Raw genomic sequence first — 19,873 nt, forward strand, 5'->3', positions numbered from 1 at the left:
CCTCTGCAGCGCCAGTTCGATCCCCGGCTGCTCCCCGGCCACCGGAGGAGGGTCCCACATGGCGCGCAGACCTCTCCTGCCGCCCGCTGCTTCCCTCAGCAGTGTACTTTGGTCCTTCTGCCTGTTCTGCTCCCCGCTCTGGCTCTGGTGAATTCTCTCACCGTCCCGCGCTTCTGATTGTACCCAATGCTTGTATAAATAATAAATAAATAAATAAATCTTTTAAATAAATAAATAAATAAAAGTCCAAATCTATCCTTTACCATAAAGTTTCCCCTTTTCCCCTATTTATCCATCCTTCTGGTAACCATTAGTTGGCCATATAGTCCAAAAGTTTTTACTTTTTGATGTTTGCTTTAAATGGTTCATCTGTTTGTTTTCTCTGTATAGCACATGTGAGAGAAATCACAGTGTTTGGTTTTTTCTGTCTGGCTCATTTCACTAAGCATAATTCTCTTTGGATCTATTCATGTTGTTGCAAATGACAAGCAGGATTTCATCTTTTTTATATTGAATAGTATTCCATTGTATATATATCACCTATTTTTTTTTTGAAATAAATCAAAATTTTATTTATTTTTTTTAAATTTAAATAATAAATTTTATTTTTATATTCCCCCATACAATTGCAAACGCCCCATTCTGACCCCAATTCCTCCCCTCCCGCCCCCCATACCCCAAAAAGTGTCTCTGGTTCATAGTTTTTTGTTGATTTTGATTTTCACTTTCTTATATTCATTTTCCTGGTCCCTTATTTAAGTTTTCTAGATTCCTGCTATGAGTGAGACCATCCGGTATTTTTCTTTTTCTTTTTGGCTTATTTCGCTGAGCATGATCCCTTCCAGCGCCATCCATGTTGCTGCAAATTGCATGTGTTTATCTTTTTTGAATGCTGAGTAATATTCCATGGTATATATGTACCACATCTTCTTGATCCAGTCATCTATTTTTGGGCATTTGGGCTGTTTCCAAAGCTTAGCTATTGTAAATAGTGCTGCTATAAACATAGGGGTGCAGGTGTTCTTTGGAATTGATGTTTCTGTGTCCTTTGGGTAAATACCTAGGAGTGGAATTGCTGGATCATATGGAAGCTCTATGTTTAGTAGGTCCAGAAATCTCCACACAGCTCTCCATAGTGGTTGGACCAGTTTGCATTCCCACCAACAGTGCAGAAGAGTTCCTTTTTCTCCACACCCTCGCCAACATTTGTTGTTGCTAGTTTTTTTAATATGTGCCATTCTCACTGGTGTAAGATGGTATCTCATGGTAGTTTTGATTTGCATTTCCCTGATGACAAGTGATGTTGAACATTTTTTCATATGCCTGTTGGCCATTTGCATTTCCTCTTCAGAGAAATTTCTTTTTAGCTCTTCTGCCCATTTTTTGACTGGATTATTTTCTTTGTTGTTGCTGAGTCTCATCAGCTCTTTGCAGATTTTTGTGATCAGTCCTTTATCATTAGTGTTGGGTGCAAAAATGTTCTCCCAGTTGGTGGGGTTTCTCTTTGTTTTTGTTATTGTCTCTTTTGCTGTGCAGAAGCTCTTTAATTTGATGTAGTCCCAGCTGTTTATCTTTGCCTTCACTATCACTGCTTTGGGTGATGTGTCTGTAACCCATTCATGATAAAAGCCCTTGAAATTCTTGGGATACAAGGAACATACCTCAACATCATAAAGGCCATCTATGACAAGCCAACAGCCAGTATCATTTTCAATGGTATATCACCTATTTTTATCTATTCCTCAGTTGATGGGCACTTACATTGTTTCCAACTGTTGGCTATTATGAGTAGATGCTTCAGTAAACATGGGGGTGCATATATCTCTTCAAATTAGTGTTTTTGTATTTTCAGGTAAATGTCCAGAAGTGGGATAACAGGGCCTATGAAATTTCCATTTTTAATTTTTTGAGGAATCGCTATACCACTTTCCACAATGGCTGTACCAATTTATATTCCCACCAGTGGTATATGAGGATTGCCTTCTTGCCATATATTTTCTACAACTTGCTGTTTTTTTTCTTTTGGATAATAACCATTCTTACAGGCATAAGGTGATAGCTTATTGTTGTTTTGATTTACATTTATCTAATAATAAGATAGGATGAACATCTTCTCATGTGCCTGTTTGCTATCAAAATTGTTTTTACAGAAGTGTCTATTCAGGGCCTCCTTGGTGGCCTAGGGTTAAGTCTCAGTGCTAGCATGTCTATGGCCTGAGTTTGATCCCCAGCCAGGGAGCTAACCCACCTTTGGCTCAGCAGACCTCTCTTGTCTCGCCTCTTGCTCCCCTTAGGAGTGTATTTCAGTAAATCCACCTGTTTTGCTCCCTACTCTACCTCTGGTGAATCCTCTTACGCACCCTCCTCTGGCCTATACTCCAGTTCTTCTACAAACATGAAAAAGAGTTTTGTAGGAAGCATTTGGAAAACTTACGTTCGCTTAACTGTGAGACTATTCATGAGAACTCTTATGTCAAAGGGAGACAGTATTCACCCTCTGAAGAGGTAGATTCCTTGAAAGTAGAAGGGATCTTTAAAGGATGCTGATTATAATAGAGCAGCCTCTCTCTGTGTATATCTTTTCTAAACATGAACAAGTGGTCTGTGTTGAGTCTGGCAGACTTATGAAAATGTCAGGGTAACTGGTACACTAGGACATATTCTATAATATTGTGCCCTTAACCCCTCTCCTAACTGATTTGAGAGTGAGGATGTTGAATCCCTGGGATCAATTTTCCTTGGTCATGATATATGATTCTCTTAATGATTTATCGGATTCAATTTGCCAAAATTTTGTTGAGCATTTTTGCATCTGTGTTCAAAGATATTGGACCTAGTTGTCCTTCCTTGTGATATCTTTGTCTGTTTTCAGAACATGTTGCCCTTGCATTTTATTTTTATATTTTAAAATGCCCTCTGAGGTTGATTTGAGATTTGGATGTGTTTATCAGATGCCAAGAAAGCCTTCTATGTAGCAAAAGGATTCCTTGATTCTGGGCCTCCCCCGTGGCGCAGCGGTTGAGCGCTGGGTTGCGAAGCTGCCCGCAGCCTCTGCAGCGCCAGTTCGATCCCCGGCTGCTCCCCGGCCGCTCCCCGGCCACTGGAGGAGGGTCCCACATGGCGCGCAGACCTCTCCTGCCGCCTGCTGCTCCCCTCAGCAGTGTATTTCATCAGTCTGCCTGTTCTGTTCTCCGCTCTGGCTCTGGTGAATCCTCTCACCCTCCCGCGCTTCTGACTGTACCCAGTGCTTGTATAAATAAATAAATCTTTAAAAAAAAAAAAAAAAGGATTCCTTGATTCTGTATCCCACTAATGATCCATGGGCTGTGAGGCCTTGAGGCCCTAAGGGGTCAGTGTTCTGTTGGTGATTCAGAGTTGTTAAAACCATTCAAACATTCATAAAAAGTATATTCATGTCATAATTGTGTATGGGTGTGAATTTGACAAATAAACGTGGGAGTTAGTAGACAGAGACCGAGCCACTGTAGAGAAATAACTTAGTTGTGCTGTAAACTCCTACAGAAAACCTGTATTATTAATAATTAAATTTAGGTAATAATGTTTGCAACACCACATATGACTTGGAGGTTTTTCTTTCAGAAATCTGACCCAGCAATCCCTGGTACTCCGTCTCCTCTGTCCAGTGGCCATGGAAGCAACTCTTTGTAAGTGTGGACAAAGTAATATTGAAACTATGAAGATTGGCTGCTATAGCAACATTTTAATGAAAATATTTGATGCTTATGGATAATTTAGAGAAATAAATTAATGATCAGTGAAAAATAGAATTCATAAACTAATAGTTATCCCCTTTTTTCCTAGTTGTTCTGACGCATCACTTCAAAGTGATTCCCCAGAAAGTGCATCATTACGAAATGATGACAGTGATAGTTTAAACAACTCTTTCTCATCCTCTTCGGTACAGTATTATCTTTAAACATCCTCCTTAACCTTATTTTCCTTCGTGTGTCCTCATTTAAAATGACTCTAGTACCCAATAAATGTTTTTCTATTTTTATAATCATGGTCCCTTACTACATAATAATATTAGGCAGCTTTTTTTTTTAAAGATTTATTTATTTATGCATACAAGTGACAGGGTTCTTTTTTCTCCATACCCTTGCCAACACTTGTTGTTTCTGGTCACTTTGATATGGGCCATTCTCACCAGTGTGAGGTGGTATCTCCTTATGGTTTTGATTTGCATTTCCTTGAAGATGAGTAGTGATGAGCATTTTTCATGTGCTTTTTGGCCATCTCTATATCTTTTTTGGAGATATTTAGCTCTTCTGCTCATTTTTTGATTGAATTCTTTGTTTTCTTCTTGTTGAACTGTATGAGTTCTTTGAAGACTGGATATCAGCCCCTTGTGAGATATACGGTATAGAAAAATAGTCTCCTATTCAGTAAGGTATCATTTTTGTTTTAGTGATAGTTTCTTTCTCTGTGTGGAAGTTTTTTAGTTTTATGTAGTCCCAATTGTATATATTTGGTTTCATTTCTTTTGCTGTTAGAGACAAATCCACAAAAATACCACTGAAGCTTATATTGTGGAGTGTTTTGCCTATGCTATATTCTATGTATTTTATGATTTCAGGTCTTATGTCCAAATCAATCTATTTTGAGTTAATTTTTGTGTATAATGTGATAGAGTGATTTAGTTATTTTTTTGTATATGGCTGTTGAGCTTTCTCAGTATTTCTTAAAGAGAGTTTCCTTTCTTGAATGTATACTCTTGGGCCCATTGTCGTATATTACTGTCCATGTGGATTTGGATTTGCCTCTGGGCTCTCAACCCTATTCCATTGGTCTGTGTATCTGTTTTTATTCCAGTACCATACTGCTTTAATTAATACAGCTTTGTAGTATAATTTGAAGTCTGGAAGAGGGATACCACCCTTCTTACTCTTTTTTGTCAGGATTATTTTGGCTGTTCAGAGTCTTTTGTGGTTCCATATGAATTTGAGTAATAGTTTTTCTTTGAAGAATGCCATTGAATTTTTGATAGGGGTTGCATTGAATCTATATACTGCTTTGGGTAAGATGGCCATTTTAAACAATGTTAATTCTGCCAATCCATGAGCAGGGAATATATTTCTATTTCTATATGTCTTCTTCTGTTTCTTTTAACAGTGTCATAATTTTCATTGTACAATTCCTTCACCTCCTTTATTAAGTTTGCTCCTAGGTATAATAGGAAGAAATTAGAAAAATATTTGCCATTAGTAGAGTGGCTAAGTTACCATAGTGTAGTTATCAAGTGGTACTGAGGCTAACAGGTGTTAGGACCTCAAGAAATCTTAATCTGATGCTTCCTACTCTGTGTCAGCATATTTGAATTGTAAAACACCACAAAGCCTAACAAAATGAAAGTGAATGTAAATGAAGAATAGCTATGTGATATTGACTTTTAAGAGATATAGAAGCCTCTTATTGCTAAATATTAATATTAAATTATGCACTTCTGCTAAAAAAAAAGGAAAATATCAGCATTGCGAATAGTAACTGCTGATTGGCTAAGAAACCCTTGGGGAACTATTTTAAAATAGATCCCTGGGCTCCATCTGTGTCTTTATTATATTAGCACTGTTGGTGATCATGATTGGCACTTTTCTCTTGAGAACCCCTTACCCTGAGGATTAATAGGGAGGCTTCATTCTGCACCTGAGGAATCAGTGTTTCTACAGAACATGGTTTATTTACAATTGTCATTTTTGTCCTTTCTGCCATCTGTGTGGTTGCTGTAATAAAGGAGACTATTGAGATAGCTAAGTAAACTGAAAAGCAGGACAGAATGAGAAAAGAAAAATTGAGGCAGCTGTTAATCTTACAAGCAAAGAGATTTGATCACAGAACTAGTTAGAAAGACAGAAGAAGGATTGCAAGAAGAAGAAAGATCATCAGTTTAATCACATAAAACTTTTTCCATTTTCTTTCGTTATAGGACAATATCCAAAATAAACACCAGATTATTAAAAGGTGAGTAGCATTATTAAATATGGTTTGATATGAAGTATTTTTCAGATTTACTTTGTCAGCCTAGTTTGTGAAGCTGTTAATATTTGTAGAGTGTCATGCGCCCTTGTTTGAATGGAGTTTTAGAAGTAGAAAGCACAGTTGAGGATCACAAAAAGCTTGAAATCTATAATTTTAAATATATCGAGAAATCTTTGAATAAGTGTACACACTGTACTATAGATATAAAGGCCTGTGCAGGTGTTGCATTATTTTGGATGAAGCTGACAGGGGAAGTGGCTTGGAGAGATTTTTTTCAGAAGTGCATTATTTTGTTGACAAGTGGGAAGGGTAGCAATAGTGCAATAACTCAGGTAAGAAAGAAGGGCCACGTGCTATGTGAATCATGGTGAACTGGTTTCTTTAACTGAAGAGAAAAGCAAGGAGGTTGATAGAGCTGGTAGTGCCAGGGAGATAGCGGCAGCTGCCCCTCTGAGCCACCTGTCTGTCTGAACAGTAGGTGGTAAGTTGAAGAGAGGAGTCCTGTTGTGGGTGGATGGAGAACAGAGGGGTCTGCGGATGGCACCATCTGGCCACCAGCCTTGGTTATAGTGGTTGTGAGGACGGATGAGGAGAATTTGTGAGCCTGACTGTAAAGAAAGAGTAGACACGTCCTGAGGGAGCAGGGTTACAGTAATTGGTGAGGGGGACGAGATCAAGGGGAAAGGTTGAAGGTGATTTCTCAAGGTTGGGCTGCAGACGTGAATCATGGCACTGATGGTAAAGGAGGTTGAAGCTTGTGAGGCCGAGAGGAAATATAGCAGCAGTTCAATGTGTTTAGTTTCAGGTAGTTTTGGAACTTTTTTTTTTTTTGTTATTTATTTATGTGTGCGAGAGCTGGGGTGTAGGCCAGCGGCACGGGGTGGGGGGTCAGGAGCTGGTGTGTGTGAGAAGATTCAGAGACAGAGTTAGGAGCAGAAAAGGCAGATTGACTGAAGTAGACTGCTGAGGGGAGCAGCAGGTGAGACAGGAGAGGTCTGCTGTGCCATGTGAGTTAGCTCCCTGGCCAGGGATCGAACTCATACTGTAGTGGCTGGTCATCACTTGATAGTGCTGAGACTTTAACCCCTGTGCCACCAGGGAGGCCCCGAGTGTTGGAACTTCTAATTGCAGGAGACTTGCCATCACTGGGGATCAAATACCAGGGAAGAAAAGCCAGAATGAGAGTGTCAGAAGGAGATTTCCCGAAGTTTTGAGTCGAGAGGAAAGAAAAGAGGAAAAGAATAAAAAATCATTAGAGGACAGAGGAGAAGCCTGAGTATATTGTTTTATACCGAAAAAAAGTTAACACCTACTACCTTGTTATTTTAATGGCTGACATAAAAATATTAAAAACATACTGCTTGTCAAAACTTACTATCTGCAAGTTATACCTTATTCCATTTTTATTCATATACTTTTTCATATACTTCTCTTGAATTTTAGAAGATTGGCACCTACATTTGACAGTCCTGTGATAGAAGAAAATAAATATACTGTGGACGAGAGGTAAGAGGGACGTAAAATAGAGTTGTGTTTGTTTACTTGGTCAGAGTCTTTGTAAAGGATTCTTGCTCATCAGGCAGGTTAAATTATCTTCCCCTGAACAGTTTGCTTTAACACTATAGGGCCCACAAAGTATCATCCTCTTGTAGAGAAGTAAAGTTTATATGAATGCAAATGAGATGTGTCAAGTGTAGATCTTATGTGGTTTTCCCTGATATCTGTGGAAATTTTTAATACAAAAGCAAATACTGTATGAAGCAGTGATTTTTTTTTTTTTTCATAAATGTGCTCCTGCAGGTATCAGAATAAACCCACTTGACTCTATTTTCTATTTTCCAGCTCTCTACCAGGCTTCCCTCTGAAACAGCGTTCCTTTTGTGGTAGATCATGTTTGGGTTTACATAAAAGATCTAAAATAAACGAGGCCTTTTTACAACAGGGGACATTGAATCTAAGTTTTTTAAAAAAGTAATTGACAAATACAAGTTAACAAGCACCTAATAGATAACAGGCACTGTTCTGGGCATTGGATTTATAGTAGGGACAAATGGAAATGTCTCCGACCTCGCAGAGTTGAGAGGGCATCGCCAACACTGAAGGAAAAGCGGTGATTTCATGAGAAATGAAGACCGTACCCTTGGATACAGGCAGGGCTTCTCGGACGCATTTGTGGGGAGGCCTGAAGGATGAGTTAGCACAGGGTGGTGGGGAAGCCCTATACTAGGCAGAAGGAGGAGCATGTGGGGAGGTGAAGGTAGGAAAGGTGATGTGAGTGTTCAAGCAGCAGAGCGGACCCTGTGAGCTCAGAGTGCTGAGCAAGGAGAGCACAATGCCAGGAGAGGAGCTGGAATAGATCCTGGCTCAGGGCTTCCTGTATTTAGCTGAATGCAAAGGTAGGCAGTTGGAGCGTTTAGGCACTAGAGAAGCACGACTGGACTAAGTTCGATCGCACTGATTGTCGAATGGATCATGAATTGGCGTGGGGGCGGGGTCAGGAGAAGAAGTGACTGTGCAGTTAGCAAGGTTCTGCAGGAACCTGATGCAAGTTGCAACTGGTGTGAAGATGTTGGAAGTGGAAAAAAGTGGGCAGATTCTGCCACTACATTTCAGAAGTAGAACTGGCAGGACTGAGGCATGGATTGTGGCACATGAAGGAGAGGGGAAAGGCAGGCAGCTATAAATGAGGCAGGCTCCATGCGTGTACTTTTCTCTAATGACAGCATGGAGTCTATTATGGCACTTCTTTCTAAAATGCTGTAGTTGGCATAATATTGTTTCTCATGGCTTTGTACAGCCTGGAGTTGACTATTATCCCTCCCTCCTCCTTACCCCCATCCCCACCTTGGGAAGGAAATATCTTTTGTGATTTAAGAGTTTCTGTGAAGTGAACCCTTCTCACTCAGAAGGGGACAGTCATATTTGTTGTCCAGGCTATTTCACAAAAAGTGTTCAGAGAAAATAGAGGGTGGCTGGAAGCATGAGCATTAAACCTCACAATAACAGTGTCATTTATCTTTTATTAAGGTTTGCTGACTCTTTTAAAGATATAGAACACATTGGCTCAGGTGCATATAGCCAAGTTTTCAAAGCAAGACATAAAATTGATGGCAAGATTTATGCTGTTAAACGTGTTAAATATGATTGTTGGTAAGTGGTAATTTGTTTTTTTTTAAATAAAAAGTTGAACTTTCACTATTCTTTTTTATGTATCTCTCTTCTTCATTGTATTTTTATAATCATTATATTATTTACTTTTTTCTATTCCTTCTTAAAAATCTCATTCTGCCACCTGCTATTTGACTTACTCTGAAACGATCCCTCTTTACTGCAGTTATTTCAATAAAAAATGGATACATCACTGATTATACTTGGGAGGTTTTCTTGTGGACATTGAAGTTGTAGAATCACTTGATTTAAAGTGACCTTTGGGATTTTTTTCAGCTTTACTTCATTTTAAAGGTGAAGAAACAGATCCAAAGATGAACTAATTTGTCTAATGTTCAAGCTCATTTGTTCCTGTCTATTATTATATAATAAATCACGCCAACAAATAGTGGCTTCAAAGCAAGTTATTATGTCTCATAGTCCTAGGAGTTGACTATACTCATCAGAGCATTTCCCACTTGGGGTCTCTCATGCATTTGCAGTCGATAGTCATCTGAAAGTTGGGCATGGCTGGACATGTAGCTAGGTTTCTCACATGGTCAGCACCTGATGCTGGCTGTGGGTGAGAAGCCAAGCAGAGATTGTTAACCAAAGTGCTTTCACATGGCCCTTTTAGGTGGTCGGGCTTCTGGTGAATTAGTGGCTGGGATGTAAGAACCATTATCCCCAGAGCAAATCATCAAAGAGACCAAGAGGGAGCAGCAAAGGCTACTTTTGATCTAGGCTTGAAAATTGCACATTGTATTGGTTCAACAAATCACTAAGGCTGCTCCAATTTGAGAGGAGGGCAGACAGACTACTGCTTAATTTGAGGAGTGGATGTGTGTATAGGGAGGGAACGAATTCATGATCATTATTGTTGGACACTCTGCAGGTGGAGATTTAGAATTCATCCGTGCCAGTCTGTTGGCAGTCACTCTGTATTCCATGCGTCCCCTTTTTGTTTTATGTATGATCTGCCTGCCTCCCCACCTTACTAGGTAGCTGAATTTCTTCTAGAGGGAAAACACTTAGGAAGGTCTTAAGTCACATGTTCATAAGTCTTGACTGTGTTATCTCTATACTTTTCCTTGTTGTTTCACAATCTGTAAAATCAACATGTTATATAAGAAAACAAGATGAAAAGAATATACTATAAAACAAATGTCTAACAAGGCTTATGAAGAAAGATCATAGGAAATAATCCAAAATTGCTCATTGGGAATTGTTGATGTATGAGTAATTTTTTCCTTATTTTTACAAATTTTAAGTCATATAGTTATAGAACTTTTAAATTGCAAAATGAAAATTGTAAAATGTTTTCTTTACCTGTCTCATCCTTGATCTCAAATTTATTTACTCCATTTAGCATAGAATTGGCTGAACTCCTGCCTGCTCACGCTGCAAGCTACCTCACCATGCAGCAAGGCCTCAGTTTGTCTGCATATCGCCCCCTTTGTGTGTTTCTGCCATGCTTTGAAAATTCTGAATTAGATTCTTCATGCCAGGGCTGCCTACTCTTGCTACCCAAATGGGGTTTGCATATGAAAACCAAATACTATTAACACAAGTGTACACGAAACATAATGTATGAATTAGCTACTAAAAATGCATCGCTGGCATTTCAAAGTCTACTCCAAATGACTTTTAAATTGTCTGATTTTTTAAGTCATATGTGCCCCAATTTGTTATGTTACGTCTTTTCTGTATACTTTTTCCTTTTGAGTGTCCTGGCATCCATACTAAAACTCAGGATGTGGGAACCCTGGTGACCGCTAAATAGGAGACTATGTAGATAGTTACCTCCTGTTACTTTGAGGTGTTTTATTGTTGTTATCTGGGATGTATACTGACATTTTCTTGTTCCCTGTTTCTTTTAACTAGGGAGGTGGAGCGCGAGGTGCAAGCTTTGGCAACATTTGATCATCCAAATATTGTTCATTACTATGATTGTTGGGCTGGATATGATTATTATACTGAGAATAGCATAAATGATTCAAGGTAACTAAAAAATTTTCATAGTTATAATAGGATAGAGGAAAGTGTTATTTATTACCGGATAAGACCATTCATCAGTACATTTAATGATCATAGCCACAAACACAGAACGTGTATCTCCCTTCTGCAGCTTAGGAGACAATGAATAATCTTTTTATGCTCCTCTCCTTGCTCTAAACCTGCTTCCAAAGGCACCTCCCATCTCTTTAGCATGCTCTAGTCCTTTGGCAAATGCACCCAGCATTTCTTGGGACAGTCTTCACTAAAATCTTGAGGCCATGGAGGTCCTTACTCATTCATTGGCTCTTCAGCCCCATCTCCATCCCATGTAATTGACAGCTTCTTAATTTTTTTTCAGTTCAGAATCATTGATCATCAGTGTATGGAATTTCTGCAAATTTCAGCAAATTCTTGGCTACCTCTGCCATTTTCTAACCAACCTATGTTCAAAGAATATAAATTAGCATTGAGGCCAACTTAGTTTAGGAAAAAAATAAATAAATCATGGCAGAAAAATCAGCCCTCCAGGTTATATCTTGTAGTAGCTCCTTGATACTTTTCTTAGACACTTTTGCTTTAAAGCTGTGCTTATATCATTATGTAGCTTTTGCTTTTCCTTTATCTTTCTCCTATTAAACTATTATTCCCACAAAGAAGATAAAGGTGTATCTATCTTATTATGTGTTCACCTCATTTGCATACCTATCCTGTGTCTTTCACGAAATAGAGGCTCAGTAGATTGATGATAAATTAAAATACTTCAAAATTCCTTCATATAGTAATGAAATTTGGTTTTCTGAAATTCATTGTATCAGTGCTTCTGTTCTTACCTGTTAGCAAAGGTGCTAATTCTTTTTTTTTCTTTTTTTTTTTTAATAATAAATTTTATTTTTATATTCCCCCATACAACTGCACATGCCCCATTCTGACCCCAATCCCTCCCATCTCGGCCCCCACCCCCCAAAAAGTGTCTCTGGTTCATAGTTTTTTGTTGATTTTGATTTTCACTTTCTTATAGTTATTCATTTTCCTGATCCCTTATTTAAGTTTTCTAGATTCCTGCTATGAGTGAGACCATCCGGTATTTTTCTTTTTCTTTTTGGCTTATTTCGCTGAACATGATCCCTTCCAGCGCCATCCATGTTGCTGCAAATTGCATGTGTTTATCTTTTTTGAATGCTGAGTAATGTTCCATGGTGTATATGTACCACATCTTCTTGATCCAGTCATCTATTTTTGGGCATTTGGGCTGTTTCCAAAGCTTAGCTATTGTAAATAGTGCTGCTATAAACATAGGGGTGCAGGTGTTCTTTGGAATTGATGTTTCTGTGTCCTTTGGATAAATACCTAGGAGTGGAATTGCTGGATCATATGGAAGCTCTATGTTTAGTAGGTCCAGAAATCTCCACACAGCTCTCCATAGTGGTTGGACCAGTTTGCACTCCCACCAGCAGTGCAGGAGAGTTCCTTTTTCTCCACACCCTCGCCAACATTTGTTGTTGCTAGTTTTTTTAATATGTGCCATTCTCACTGGTGTAAGATGGTGTCTCATGGTAGTTTTGATTTGCATTTCCCTGATGACAAGTGATGTTGAACATTTTTTCATATGTCTGTTGGCCATTTGCATTTCCTCTTCAGAGAAGTTTCTTTTTAGCAAAGGTGCTAATTCTTCATTAAATAAAGGGTAGGCTCATAGTTTACAAATTAGCTAAACAAATAAAGCTATAGATACCTGGGAACTTATATTTAAATAAAAGTGGTTTATTATTTTGACTGCAGCTTGGAATTAGTATAAGAGAAAAAGTAGAAAATGGGGCCTCCCTGGTGGCACAGGCAGTTGAGCGCAGTGCTGTAGAGCAGTCCACAGCCTCTGCAGTGCCAGTTCAGTCCCCGCCGGCCAGCCATGGAGACCTCTCCTGTCTCGCCTGCTGCTCCCCTCAGCAGTGTATTTCAGCCAGTCTGCCTGTTCTGTTCCCCGCTCTGTCTCTGGTGAATCCTCTCACCCCCCCCCCATCTCTGGCCTGTTCCCTGGTTCTAGTATAACTAAAATAATATCTTTTTAAAAAAAAAGTAAAAAAATGGTCCTGGGACATCTTCTTGTGCTAGAAGATAGGTAATTGTTCAAAGAGTAATGGAAATATAGCTAAAAGATGTAAGAACTAATATGAAGAGACTCATTGGCCAATCTTGAGAAATTTGAGTAGCAAAATTATAGTAGTAGATAACAGTCCTTTAGTTAGTTATGGAGGTGTAGTTGACATTATGTTAGTTTCAGATATACAACATTTTGAGTCAATATTTGAATACACTGCAAGGGGATCATTATAACAGGTCTAGTTATCATTCATGATCATAAAAAATTACAAAGTTTAGATTTCTCATGTTCCTATAGATAAGTTATAATTGAAAAAAAAGAAATTCAATTTTTAAAATAAATTTGTTTCTGTTGCTTCTTCTAACAAAGTATGAAGTTTATGCACAGACCAAGAATTAAGTGCCTTTTCATCAAAATGGAATTCTGTGGTCAAGGGACATTGGAGCACTGGATTGATGGAAGAAGAGGCAAGGAACCAGACAAAGCTTTAGTTTTGGAATTCTTTAGACAAATAACAACAGGAGTGGATTATATACATACAAAAGGATTTATTCATAGAGACCTTAAGGTAAGTGGAGAGTGTATTTTGTTAGGAATAAAAAAATATAATTGAGTAATTTTTAAGTCTGTGTTTTCTAGTTTTGAAATTGAAGGAAGTATGAGAATCTCTGACTCTCTGAGGTTAGAATGGATCTAGAACTTGCTCCAAATACTGTTCCATAGAACCACTCAGAAGGTCCCCAGGACTAGTGAAGTTACTGAGACACTGAGCTCGTTCACTTCTGATTCTCTTTGGCTGATTTTCATGCCTGGTTACAAGCACTAAGAGCTCTAGTAGATGGAGCATTTCTGAGCAAAGAATCACTGTGGCACAGCCCTCCGATGGCTCTGTCCCTACTTCTGCTGCTGCTCAGGTTTGTCTAGGAGCTGCCCTCTTCCAATTTCTCTCTAATAACATCTGAAGTTCTTTGAAGTTGCATTATTATAACTGTGTTCAAAAGAATACATTTAGAATGCTTCTACCTTCATTTTGAAATCAACCTCACATCAAAATAGACATTTAAATAAGAAATTAAGCACAATTTGCTATTTAGACAGTAAATTACAAATAAATACAGAAGTTTGGGTATTAATTTGCATGTCCTCAGGATGAATTAGTGCGATTCTTACTGGGCCCAGGGATTCCTCTTTCTCCTCCCAGCTCATCCCTCAGTTGTCTCCGGCATTCCCATCCTGCCTGTGCCTTGTAACCTGGATGACCTTTCCTTGTAGCTGAGTGCAGAGAATTCTTGCTCTATGTCTCCACTCCCTCAGTGCTCAGACTTTACTACTACCGAGTCACCTTTCGTCTGGCATTTTTTGCTTCATTGCTTTCTTGAATCTGAGCGTACAAAGGAAGATGTGCACTTTTTGTGTGTTTTGCAAAATACCAGCTATAAGTGACTTTGCCACCCATTAAGCCTCTGTTATATAAAGTCTACCAGTGTTTATCACTCTCTGTTGGACTTTTAAGAACTACACCAAAGATGCTGGTGAGGTTTCTAGAGTGAGGGCTTACTGTCTGAGCAGGTTCAGGCTCTTTGATTAGCCTCAGCCTGAGCCTCAGCCTGTGGTCTGTGCCTTCCATATAAAGTTTGCGCCCTGTCAAAAATGCTCTACCACCCTCCATTTTGTTTAATTGTTCATAGCTTATTAGACAAAATGAAGCACTCTTTTTTTCCTTTTCATTGAACTATAAACAAGTGACCTGATACAGTTTAATGAACTATAAACAGTTCCACCCAGCTTATATGTTTAGACAATATCATAAATGTGATTCAGGTTATAGCTTTGTGTGGGGAGATTAATGGGATTTGTGAACCTGACCTATTCCTACACTTGAATATAGAATATAGCAGAAGTTCATTTTTGCTCCACGCCCACCCCCCACACACACCTATAAATTTCCTCTTGTGTTATTAGCATCACGTTCCAATCTAACTGTTCACTGTTCTAATCTAACTGCTCATTCCTGCACAGCTCTCAGGTTGGCATCTTGGAAGCTCTTCTTTCTGTATTCTGTGGTTGGTGGTCACTGCCCTCGCAGTTCCATTCGTATGACCTCTCAGAAGTGTCCGTTCATAGAGTCTGCGTGTGACTGTTCAGCTCCACATTGTTTTGAAAATAGCATTTTTTTAAAAAGATTTATTTTTATTTATTTATACAAGCACTGGGTGAACCCTCTAGAGTGCGAGAATTCACCAGAGCCAGAGGGGAGAGCAGAGCAGGCAGACTGATGAAATACACTGCTGAGGGGAGCAGCGGGCGGCAGGAGAGGTCTGCGCACCATGTGTGACCCTCGCTCGGTGGCCGGGGATCGAACTGGCGCTGCAGAGGCTGCAGGAAGCTTCGCAACCCAGCGCTCAACTGCTGCGCCACCGGGGAGGCCCGAAAATAGCATTTTCAAGAATGACAAAATGTTAACTTTCCTCATCAACAATCTGCCTGTCTTTTTGGTCCTTAGAGTGTTGATCAATACCTTCCACAAAGCTGTAGACTAGGATAAATACCCCTCATTCTGTTCTTCCTCACTTTAAAAAATCTGCTTCAAGAATTACATGGAAAAAGTATTTCAGTATTACTTAGAAGCATCAGGCTCCGTTGGCCTGTCTTCAAGGATAGAGGGGGTATGTTTGTGAAGAAGTTGTCAGAGCTCTCACATAAAGCCCCCGAGAGAATTTCTGCCAAGGGTATCCTGCAACATCATTGGATTAATCTCGGTTAATTTGAGGAAGCTGAGAGAATCTCAAAATTTGAAGGGACCTTAAGAGTATCAACTTAAATCTTCATCAAATCTTGCGGCCATATTTGCAACACTTTCACCACGTAGGTGTCTGACCCCATCTCTTCCTGAGATGGGGAACTCTCAAATTTTCATGCTGTGAACCACACTATGTTAGGAAATAGTGAAAACACATCTCTGGATCCATCCCCTGGGTCTGTGCAGAACAAATCCACCTTTTACCTAACAACCTTCAGATATGTGAGTTTTACCTTCAAATATCTGCTCAAATATCAGCTCAAGTTCCTGCTTTCGCAGCTGGCATTTTAAAGACCTGTGACCAGATGATTTCACTTCTATGTAGAATTAAAGAAAACAAGATGAACAGACAAAATTAACCAAAATGAACCCTAGAAATCTGACTGTAGAATTGATGTTACCACTGAAGGCTGGGACGAGGAGCAACAGACTGTGGTGGTGGATTATGGGTGCTTTAGTGATGGGTGCCCTGTGGTGACAAAGAGGTGTGAATATGTTATAATCTAATGTTACCTTAATAAAAATAATTTAAGTATATATGTGATATATACTTATGATATGTACTATTAAATATCCTGTTTTGGACTACCTGTGTCAGAGTAAATGCCTTGTGAATATCTAAGAGCTGATGCTAATTATGATTTGGATATGTGATAACAATATTGGTACTGATAAATTAAACATTGTTTGTTTTCCATAGCCAAGTAACATATTTTTAGTAGATGAAAGACAAATAAAGATTGGAGACTTTGGACTTGTGACATCCCTGAAAAATGATGGGCTTCGAACAGGTGAAAGAGGAACTGAAAGGTACATGAGTCCAGAGCAGGTGAGTGCACCTTCCCTCTGTGTGTATTTTGCTTATTTCTTCCACTTTGTTTAATTATAAAAATAGTAGACAACTCCTATGAAATTTAAAACAGTACAGAAATACATAGAATAAAAGTAGAAGTTTCCTATTACTCTTCCTTTTCTACTACTCACTTTTTAGGTCATTTTCTTGAGATGTAAACATATTAGATGCAAATATACAAGTATATACTTAGGCTTATTTTACATAAAAATATACATACGTACATTTTTGTAAGGACACTATAATGTTATTTTGTGACTTGTTTTTTTTTTCACGCAAAAATGTTTCATCATCTTTCTTTATCAATATAAATGGATATGACACCTTTTTTTTCACATCTTTTTAGTATGGCAAAATATAGACGTGCCATCATTTCTTTAACTATTCCCTTATTAATGGCTACTTAGATTTTTCCAGTTTTTTATATTTACAAATAATTAGTACTATCAGATTAAAGTTTTGGTCAGTGTGATAAATGGGCCATATCTTGCTGTTTTAGTTAGCATTTTCTAGATTTTTGTAAAGTTAGACCTTCTTTACATGTATTTATGTATGATTTTTCTACATATTCTCTGCATCTTCTCTTCATTTTTTAAAGTAGGCTATATTTTCTGATTTATTTGTAAGGAATCTTTATATTTTGGATATTAATTCTGTATCTGTTAACTGTATTACAGAATTTCCTCACTTGTTACTTACTTCTTTTTGTATATTGTGACATAAAAACTTTTAAGTTGTTCATTTATCAGTATTTTATTTGTGACTACTGGGTTTCTCCTTTTAAATATTTTGGATTATAAATAGTATTTTGTGTTTTTCCAATACTTTAATGTGTGTGAATCTTTAATACATATAAGGAAGGGTTATAACTTGACTTTCCTTGTATGGATATATGGGATTGTATCACCACATATCAAATAGCTCATGATTTATTTATTTTTTTAAAGATTTATTTATTTATTTATACAAGCACTGGATACAGTCAGAAGTGCGGGAGGGTGAGAGAATTCAACACAGACAGACTGAGGAAATACACTGCTGAGGGGAGCAAAGGGCGCAGCAGGAGAGGTCTGTGGGTCATGTGGTACCCTCTCCAGCAGCCGGGGATCGAACTGGCGCTGCAGAGGCTGCAGGCAGCTTCGCAGCCCAACACTCAACCGCTGCGCCACCAGGGAGGCCCCCAAATAGTTCATGATTTAAAATAATATTTTAGGGGCTTCCCTGGCGGCACAAGGGGCATAAGATGCAACCTGTGAAGCTATCTGCAGCCACTGCAGCACAAGTTCAATCCCCAGTTGGCCAGGGAGCAACCCACATGGAGCAGCAGACCTCTCCTGTCTCGCCCGCTGCTCCCCTCAGCAGTGTATTTCAGTCATTCTGCCTGTACCCCAGTTATTGTATGCATAAATAAATAAATCTTTTAAAAATATATTATTTTTAAAAAGATTTATTTATATAAGCACTGGGTAAAGTCAGAAGCACGGGAGGGTGAGAGAATTCACCAGAGCCAGAGTGGAGAGCAGAACAGGCAGACAAATGAAGTACATTGCTGAGGGGAGCAGTGGGTCGGCAGGAGAGGTCTGCGCGCCATGTGGGACCCTCACCCGGTGGCTGGGGATTGAACCAGTGCTGCAGAGGCTGCGGGCAGCTTCGCAACCCATCGCTCAACCGCTGAGCCACTGGGGAGGCCTTAAAAAAATACTATTTTAAGGAAAATTCATAGGGACAAAAAGTAAAACACATTACCAGGGCCTGAGGGAGCGAGGAGCAGGAACTTACTATTTAATTGGTATACTTTCTGTTCTGGAGATAGGCAATGGTTACACTGTGAAGGTATTTCATGCCAATGAATTGTACAAATAAAAATGGTAAAATGTGATGTTATATGTAGTTATATATGTTATATATAATATGTTATATATGTTATATTTATGTTATATATAATAAAAATTGTATCTTTTATTATATAGGAAATTCTCACAAACTCATGGATCTGTTTCTGTATTTTCTTTTAATTGATTTATTTTACTTTTTCTGTTAAATAGCATACTTTTGTTAGTACAGTTTTATCATAGTATTATAAAATAGGTCTAGTGTTTGAATAGCAGGACTTTCTGTGTTACTCTTCTACTTTAAGACGTTCTTAGTGTTCACCATTAATATTGCAGATAAACTACAAATCAACTTATCAAGTTCTATAATTGGTGTTGAGGTTTTGCATTAAATTTAAGAATCCAGTTAAGAATTGACATCTTTATATGTCTGAGACTTCCCTAGAAAGACTCATTAGCCTAATAGATTTTATTTTATTGGTTGATAGCTTAGTGTCAATTTGCATCTTTTGGGGTTGGTCATCCTGTTTTACTTTGATTTATAAATGCTCTTTAAAAGTGATTTTCACCGATAAAATATCTTTCAAAATACTTCTACTATTTTGTTACCCAAGGGTAAATATACTGAACTGTCTGGTGAGTTGAGAGTCTGCAATGGACAAGGAACCCACCTCTTTCATTTATATTGAATCATAACTTATGCTTTTTGGGGGTGTGCAAGGAGAAGACTAAGAAAAAACATCCCTTTACCTCCTATTTTATTAAAGAAACCCTGTATCCTGCATTGTCACCCTCAGCTATATTTTACAAAATTATTTATCAATATGATTTTCATTTCCTTAGTGATTTTTTTTCTTCAAAAACATTTTATGAAGGAATAGTTTATATGCTATAAGATGCACAAGTCTTAAATGTACATTTTTTAATTTTGACAAAAACATATACCTGTGAACACATACATCAATGAAAATGTAGAACTTTTTTTCACACACACCCCCAAAATTCCTTCAGGCCCCTTTCCAGTGAGTCCTTCCTCACTGCTTTATAAATGGGATCCTACAGTAGGTACTCTTCTGTGTTTGGTTATTTCACTCTACTGGAGAACCTCTAGCTGATGCTGGCACCTGCAAATTATTCCCTCCCCCCGCTTT

General features: G+C 38.4%; 1 protein-coding gene across 1 annotated transcript in view; it reads left to right on the forward strand.

Moving 5' to 3' along the window:
- Nucleotides 1-19,873, forward strand: part of EIF2AK2 (eukaryotic translation initiation factor 2 alpha kinase 2) — a 35,531-nt gene that overhangs the window by 11,162 nt on the left and 4,496 nt on the right. Inside the window, exons 7-14 of the mRNA XM_037528223.2 lie at nt 3,601-3,665; nt 3,823-3,919; nt 5,945-5,979; nt 7,441-7,503; nt 9,025-9,147; nt 11,029-11,145; nt 13,607-13,805; nt 16,738-16,866. Of these exons, the coding sequence (XP_037384120.1) occupies nt 3,601-3,665; nt 3,823-3,919; nt 5,945-5,979; nt 7,441-7,503; nt 9,025-9,147; nt 11,029-11,145; nt 13,607-13,805; nt 16,738-16,866 (828 nt within the window). The remainder of the gene's footprint in view (nt 1-3,600; nt 3,666-3,822; nt 3,920-5,944; nt 5,980-7,440; nt 7,504-9,024; nt 9,148-11,028; nt 11,146-13,606; nt 13,806-16,737; nt 16,867-19,873) is intronic.

This window comes from Talpa occidentalis, unplaced genomic scaffold (assembly GCF_014898055.3).
Source record: "Talpa occidentalis isolate TD23 unplaced genomic scaffold, MPIMG_talOcc4v2.1 talOcc4.5, whole genome shotgun sequence".
Lineage (NCBI taxonomy): Eukaryota > Metazoa > Chordata > Mammalia > Eulipotyphla > Talpidae > Talpa > Talpa occidentalis.